Raw genomic sequence first — 8,138 nt, forward strand, 5'->3', positions numbered from 1 at the left:
ACGCTGCCCACTCCTGATCTAGAGCTAGCGTTGATTACTGTGTCAGATGGTGGGCGTTGAACACTACTAGTGGTAATATGGAGAGAACACTGATGAACAGGTCAGGTATAAAATCTGCAACTCAGGAGCCAGTATCTCTCTCTCATCCTTCATCATTGCATTCACTATCACAGCCAACACCGGAATAAATGACAACAACAGTTTTGGTTTATTATAAATATATATATTTACTGTATGTATATTTGTTTGGGCAGCATATAGAGTACTCTAGAAACAGCAGAGCGTCAATCACAAGGGCGTCTGACATTGTCCTTGTGTCCTCTTTAAAAGCCTGAGGAAATCCACAGGCAGTTTAACCAGCCCTGTCAGTGTGACTGGGCATGTGAGGAGGAGGAGGGCCTGGGAGGCAGCTCTATAGGCTGAGCATGCTGGGACTTGGAGTCTGAGCCGGGCAAGTTAGGTCCTGGGCTGCCTTCTTTAACCTCTATGTCCAGCTGGGCAGGACACTCAACATTGACGCAATGAAACACCTGGAGGGAGGGAGAGACAGAGAGAGAGACAGACAGAGACAGCATAAACCTGAAACTGAAACTGGTCGCCATAAAATTAAATAGTTGGAAAGAACCAAATGACTTTGCATCCAATGTGGAACTGGAGAAATTGAGACAAAAGCATTTTCTCAAAAATGTTAAAAATATAAAGAAATTAGAGATGAATTCTTCCCCAAATTCAACCAAAAATACCCAATTTCTTCACCCTTCCAGATGACCTGCTAGCCAAAATTGGCAGGGAAATTTTTAACTGCATGCCACAAAGCTAGATCCGTTTCAAAGTAAGATTACACAGACTTTCTCTATATACTGTATATGATTCATTTTTATATATATTTTTTCTGTATACATCTAATTATTTATTGTTTAATTCATTATTTATATTAATGTATTTCTGCTTTGGCAACATGTTTTATTTTCAAATGTCATGCCAATAATGCTTCCTGACTTGACTTGAGACAGAGAGAGACAAAGTGAGACATTGACAGAAAGATTTTGTTTGCCGTGTTGCTCAGCTGCGACGTGATTGGACATATGTTGGGACCTGCTCGTTTCGCCTCACCTCATTGGCCGTGTTGTGAGTTCCCACGATGCGGATGAAGACAGCCGGCTGTGGGTCGAAGACCAGCGTCTGCCAGGATCTTCCCAGGGAGATGGACACACACACACACACACACACACACAATCACAGTCAGACCAAGGTGCTAGTTATTATTACGAACACTAGGTTCTGACCACTAGGTCTCACCTGCAGGCCACTGTGGCACGGTCCACCACCTTGGTCCAGTGCTGCTGGTCGTTGGAGAGCTGGATGTAATAACTGTAGCTGCGGTCGTCACAGTCCCAGAGAAGCAGCCTGTCCAGAAACACACGCACACACACACACACACAATACTAATAACCAGGGTGTTATAGAGAAGGAATGATGGTAAAAATTATAATATTAAGAGGGTAGCTCCATGCTGGTGGTAGTGTGTGTGTGTGTGTGGTGGGGGGGGGGGGTTCTGTACCTGACAGAGCCCACCATAAAGGGCTGCGCCAGCTGGATGACGATGGCGCCGGAGCCCAGCTGGTGACAGGTGTAGCCGGAGTCCCAGTCATAGCTGGACGTGTCCCCGTTCAGCAGCGCGTTCCGGCAGCGACTAACGCCCTCGATCACGCTGGCCCCGCTCGCGATGGTGGCCACGTTCTCACTGGGGACTAGCGGGGTGGGCGATTGGTCAAAGGAGAGGAAGGAGGGGGAGAAGAGGTGGGACAGCCTCAGAAGAGATAAAGGAGCGCAGCCCAGAAATCCTGAGTGGGCTAAAAACCGCCGGCGCGGAGGTTTATCGTTGACGTCCTTACCCAGGAGCCCTTTCTCCAGCGTGTGGGGGCGCTGCGTGAACATGCACTCGAAGGCCACCAGGTGGAAAACCTTGTTGACCGTGTTGTGCGTCCCGACCACACGCACATACCTGCACGCCCAAACACACACACAGCAGCTCATCAAATACTACTATTTACTCACTAATAACACAGTAATAATGGCTTGCATTCACATGTATCTTCTTATCCAGATGCTAAATGCACTTTAAATTGGAGACACTAGAATGGGAAAGGGTAGCTCATCTCAACCACAGACAACGGGGACCCAGAAGGTGTGGTAAGGCGCCAGAACTCATTCATTATTGGATGCACCGTACAGCGTTGAGCGGTCTCAAGGTGTCGAGTGTGTACCTGCAAACGCGCGCCGGAAAGAAGAGGCTCTGCCAGGATCGGCAGAGGAACGTGGAGTGGTCCACCACGCGCACCCAGTCCAGCTCGTCCATGGACACCTCCACGTAGTAGGAGTAGGACCTGGACACGGAGACAGCAGCAGAGCGGATGACGCGCCCGGTCTGTGTTCCTCTCCTACCGCCTACCTGGAACCAGACCGCCTTCTCCACGCCCCTCATACCCTGGTAGGAACATGGGTACCTCCTAACACCTCCACAACCCAACCCCACCTCCCCCCTTCCTTCCTTGGCGTCTGGCGTTGGACACTAACGGGTCAGGCGACCTACCGGCTGTCCCGGTCCCACAGCAGCAGGCGTACGTGGTTGAGGATGCACGGCTGGCCCAGCTTGATCTGGAGGCCCGGCTGGGCGTGGCCATCCTCCTCGATGGGGTGCCGGGAGAAGCCGTGGTCCAGGTCGTAGCTCTGCGTGTCGCCGTCCAGCAGCGCCGACTTCAGCTCGCCCTTCACCACCTGGGCGCCGTGCATCGTGGTGGCCATGTTCTCCTCCAGGACTGCGAGTGGGGGATACAAACCAGGGGAGGATGAGGCTTTCTTCCGGCCTAGGGACTACTACTCTCTGACGGCGACGCGGACCAATCCTGACTATGTACCGGGAGTTGAAAGCTGGTTGCGGACACAACAGACCAGATGATAGTTTTGGAACGTCCGTCTCATATAGTCTCACGATGCCAGACTGAGATCTCCGCCTACCAACCAGTCTGGGGATTTCTATATCCAAGATAATCGACAGAACGGCCCCCACATGACTACACTTACTGCTATGGATTGGTCCAAACCTGAACAAACCTACACCCTAAATATTTGGATTGGTTCTGCAATGCAGTTTTTTTTACTCTCTAATTTGTTTCCACAGTTTTAGCAATGAAAGCTGGGAGAAGGTCCTCAGACTCTAGTTGAGCGAAGCGCTTAGAGACGGACTTGTGAGTCTAGTCTCGTAGAACCTTAGACATTCAAACAAACAGTTACCAAACAATTAAACTCTTCTAAAACTGCATAGAACCGTCTAAGCTGTTGTATCACCCTTTCAATGGAACTTTTGTTCACTAGGACAACCTCTTGGTCCACATAAACTGCACTGTAAACTGTGGTGTTATTGTTTTGATTACAAACATTCTGTGAAATGGTCATATACAGTATATGAACCCAGGCGGCACGTACAGTACAGTAGCTCGGGAGGTAGAGCGGCCGGCTGGGGATCGGAAGGTCCCCGGTTCGATCCCAGCTCCCGGCAGTGTGCCAAAGTGTCCTCGAGCAGGACAATGACACTGCATTACACCATCGCTTCACAGCAAGAAAGTGCAGGGCATTTCTGTGTGGAGTTTGCGTGTTCTCCCCGTGTTCGCAAGGGTTCCCCCCCATAAAGAACCCGATATGACAAACATGCAGCGGAACAGATCGCCAATGCTGTCCATCCCTGATGAAGACAGACAAGGCACGTACATTGTGTGCTGTACGACAAATAAAAACATGTTTATTTTGTTAGTTTGACTGACTGAGCATGCCGCGGTAGCTGAGGTCCATGTCTCGGCTCTCGGAGCGCGTCTGGATGGCGTCCAGCAGGTCGTCGGCGCTGAGCAGACCGGAGGGACGCACCAGGTTCAGCATCTCCGCCAGGCTCATGAGGGGCAGGCGCACCGCCGACATCACTTCCCGAGCCGCCGCCACCGCCGCCGCTGGGTCGTTGTCGTTGCGGCGACACCAGTGGCAGAGCGCCTGGAAGATGTCCCGCTCGCTGGCGACGAAGGAGTCCCTCTGCACCACGGCAAGCAGGGAAGACTGCACGGGGACAAGAGAGAGAGACAGGAAGAGAGAGGAAGGGAAAGAAGAGAGAGAGCAAGGAAGAGAGAGGGCAAGGAAGAGAGAGAGGGTGTGAGAGAGGGCAAGGAAGAGAGCCGGAGGGATAGAGAGAGAGAGGGCAAGGAAGAGAGAGGGAGGGCGAGAGGAAGAGAAAGAGAGATGCAGAGAGAGGATTCATGAATAATGCCAATCTAACCACAGCTCGGAAAGCATTGTGAGGTACAGGCCACTTAAAGAGAATTCGAAACGATAATAGCATATTCTGTGCTACCCTCGGTAGGACCCTGGCCTACCTTGGAGAGGGACAGGAAGCCGTCGGAGGCCAGGACTTCCGGGGCCTGCCGGTCCATGTAGGCGAGGCAGGCCTGGGCCAGGCCCCTCAGGCAGTACAGGCTGGCCACATCGTACACCACACACACGTTCTGGGTGCTGAGCGCCGTGCGCAGGAACTCGCAGGTGGAGTCCTCCAGCGGCTGGAGGCCGTAGCGGTGCGCCAGGCCCAGGAAGTCCAGCAGCACCTCCTCGCGGGCCGAGCTGAGGCTGGCCCGGCCCGTGTACAGGTACTGCAGGAGCATGGAGAAGGCCTCGGCCTGGGTGTCCTCCAGGGAGACCTCAGCCTGGGGCTGGGACTCCTTCATGCCGTTATACAGCATGGCTCTGGGAGAGAGGGGGAGATAGACAGAGAGAGAGGGAGAGAGGTAGACAGAGAGAGGGAGATAGACAGAGAGAGAGAGAGACAGAAAGGGAGGTACACAGAGAGAGAGAGAGCAGGGTGGTCAGACTTTAGAAGTGGAGGGTATGCATTGAGTGTTAGAGTTTATCTGTAGCATAATCGTGGAGCCGGCAGCAACATTTCACTGTGACTGTACACTACATTAAATGTTACAAATAAAATAATCTTGAATCTTAAGCCTGAAAGAGCTCAGGAGGAGATCATGTGCAGTGTATTTCAAAAGCATAATCTTCGTGTGGAACAGAACTTCAAGGAGGCCAAAACCGTCAAATCAACAATTTATTGAGCATGCCTAACACAGGGGCCGAATCTCTAGGCAATACTGAATTCACACAGAAGGGCTGCAGCTTTTAAACTGGCTTCAAGCCAGGAATCAAATTTGCATACAAAGAATGTTCATTTAACACAAATATGATCACAAACGGTCAACTAGTCTTCTTGAATGGTCTTTGCATCAGCTGAGCTCTGCCCCCTGGACCCTAGGAGCTTCCTGTGTCCTCCTAGGATCATGTTACAAGACTGTAGGCTACTCACTCCAGAGGTGAACTTAGGTCATGCTGACTCAGAAACAAAAGACAAATGCCCTCTGTTGAGCCTTGCATTAACACAGTTCAAACTAAAGTGAAGTTTATTCATTATTCTAATAAAATGATGACTACATGAGTTATACAGATGTGATTAATGTAATACAGTATAAAAAATATACTACACATGCTCTAGTGTATTCGTCTAGTATAGCACAATCATAGAGTGAAAACTCTGGAAGATGTTGTCTCCTGATCTGTACCGTGGAATGAAGAGAACGTGGGCACAGACTCACCGGAAGTACTGGCATCGTGACGCGAGGATGACGCGGTGGACCGGAAACCGTTTGCCCTCCACCAGGAAGGTGACGTCGCTGTACTCCTGTCCGGACACCAGGCTGCCCAGGTGCTCGGAAAGCAGGTGCAAGTGGTCGATTTCTGACGCCGAGGTCAGCGGTCGTAGTGGGTGGCTGTTACTCATGTTACTCACATCTGGGAAGAGGTGACACACATTTCAGCATGATTGTACAGCGCCAAATAATAGCTATAAATACCCTACAACAGCCTAGCAACCGCAGAGACAACAACAACTGACACACCCCAGGTGGACCCCCCCCCTGACACACCCCAGGTGGACACCCCCCCCCTGACACACCCCAGGTGGACACCCCCCCCCTCCGTTAGCTAACCTATAACGTTAGCTCGCTAGTCCCGTGTTCTTTGCATTGTCCAAAACGTGTCAAGATATAGTTAGCTAATTACTAGTAACGTTCAAATAATCGCACTAATTAATCTCTGACGAGTCCCTCGTATAGTATGTTACACGTCTCGTCTGGGCAAGCGAGCTACTGTAACTAACTATAATATCCAGTCACACGGTTAGACAGAGCAGTTGTTGTTGCTGTTATTGTTGTTGGCAATTTAAACTAGACTTGAGTCACGTGACTAACTAAAAAGCTAGTTGAAAGCGCCAAATGTACAGCATAGCACCTGCATCAAGCTAGATGGGGGACATTTTAGCAGTAGCGCTAGTGCTATAGCTAGTCTAGCTAACGTTAGATGCAGTCAATTTTCTTACTTGAGCCAACGTACTTGAGCGTAACGTTATCTCGTATGATCCCGTCAAGTCGACACACCGGATCAGTTAAGAGTCCGAGCAAAAATGAAATAGCAAGCGTACGGGGTTGGAACGGATTAACTAACTGCAGAAATGCATATAGCTAGCTACTGTAGGGTCACTCGCAGGCAGTGCGCATGCGCTTACAAAACAAAACAGCGAAGGAGCATGGATGATGCGAGGTGCAGGGGCGTGCTGCAACGCCAGACGGCTGGGCCATGACCCAGGAGCTCTTCTAGAAAGACGATAAGTCAGGTCACATCATCTTCTTCTAGAAGAGCTCCGGGATGGTACGCAGCTCGTCCATGCACACGCACACACTCCTCCTACATCCTCCTTGCCTTGCTTTGCCTCCCTCCTCCCATCGGGGAAACACCCAGAAAAGCTAACATTACAGCTTCAGCTTCGACCGGGTATTCGAGGAGATCTCCCTACTGGTGCAGTCCGCCCTGGACGTCTACAGCGTCTGCTGCTTCGTGCATGTCACAAATGTAGCGTTGTGTGCTCAAAGTCATTCTTAAGCCTTTATACTTTTCTTGTACTCCACGTGGACACCGTCTGCAGCTGTCCGTTCGGGGGAATAAGCGAGGCTTGAGGCATCAATCACTATAATCAATCACTATAACTTCCACAGTATAAAGGACAAGACAGACACCTTGCCACTTGGCCACCACGCCAATCATAGCTGCTGATTGGCACAGTGTATATTAATATGGGTGCTCAATGTTGTAGAAAGCGCCAGAACAGATAAAGCAAACACATTCAAACTGAACTTTGTGCCTGCATCCGTGTCATATCTACACTATAAAGGCGTGGATGGGGATTGAACCCATGATCTTCGGTTTACGAGACCGACGCCTTGCCACTTGGCCACCACGCCACACAGGAAGCTGGAAACACGTAGCCAGTTTCACACATTTTCAAACACATTTATTGGTGGTCAGTGTGATAGAATAGGCAAGACAAAAACGAGTTAACATAAGAGGCTCACAAAGAATGTTACAAATGTAGCTTTGTTTCCCCAAACTGATTCTAAAGGATTGGTTATATTTCCCATATACTCTGTGGACAGCGTCTACATCTGCAGCTGTCCGTGTGGGAGCACAACCGAAGCTTGAGGCATCAATTACTTCCACAGTATAAAGGCATTGGACATCAATCACTTCCACAGTATAAAGGCATGGATGGGACTTGAACCCATGATCTTCGGTTTACGAGACCGACGCCTTGCCACTTGGCCACCACGCCACATAGTAGAGATAGCTATGCCACATTCACACAGTTTCTAAGACATTTTTGGTGGTCGGTGTGATAGAATCGGCCAGACAAAAACGAGTTAACATAAGAGGCTCACAAAGCATGTTACAAATGTAGCTTTATTTCTCCAAACTGATTCTAAAGGATTGGTTATATTTCCCATATACTCTGTGTGGACAGCGTCTTCATCTTCCCGTGTGGGAGTACAACCGAAGCTTTAGGCATCAATTACTTCCACAGTATAAAGGCATTGGGCATCAATCACTTCCACAGTATGAAGACATGGATGGGACTTGAACCCATGATCTTCGGTTTACAAGACCGACGCCGCCTTGCCACTTGGCCACCACACCACACAGATGGAAATACTTAGCCTCTTTCA

The 8,138-nt window shown here is 50.0% G+C and overlaps 1 protein-coding gene across 2 annotated transcripts; it reads right to left on the reverse strand.

Moving 5' to 3' along the window:
- Positions 1 to 314: 314 nt before the first annotated feature.
- Positions 315 to 6,606, reverse strand: LOC311321387 (BTB/POZ domain-containing protein 9-like). 2 transcript variants are annotated; one of them, XM_084453360.1, is made up of 11 exons: positions 6,475 to 6,606; positions 5,679 to 5,874; positions 4,419 to 4,782; positions 3,822 to 4,104; positions 2,594 to 2,819; positions 2,268 to 2,387; positions 1,896 to 2,005; positions 1,562 to 1,751; positions 1,300 to 1,407; positions 1,114 to 1,192; positions 315 to 530 (listed from the first exon to the last, which is right to left on the reverse strand). In XM_084453360.1, the coding sequence occupies exons 2-11, from the start codon at positions 5,861 to 5,863 to the stop codon at positions 366 to 368; spliced, it is 1,830 nt and encodes a 609-aa protein (XP_084309486.1). In that variant the 5' UTR covers positions 5,864 to 5,874; positions 6,475 to 6,606; the 3' UTR covers positions 315 to 365. The 2 variants fall into 2 exon arrangements, with proteins under 2 accessions (XP_084309486.1, XP_084309485.1); XM_084453359.1 differs by having other exon boundaries at positions 6,461 to 6,593.
- Positions 6,607 to 8,138: the final 1,532 nt, after the last annotated feature.

The sequence above is a fragment of the Borostomias antarcticus genome (genome assembly GCF_949987555.1).
Source record: "Borostomias antarcticus genome assembly, chromosome: 19".
NCBI lineage: Eukaryota > Metazoa > Chordata > Actinopteri > Stomiiformes > Stomiidae > Borostomias > Borostomias antarcticus.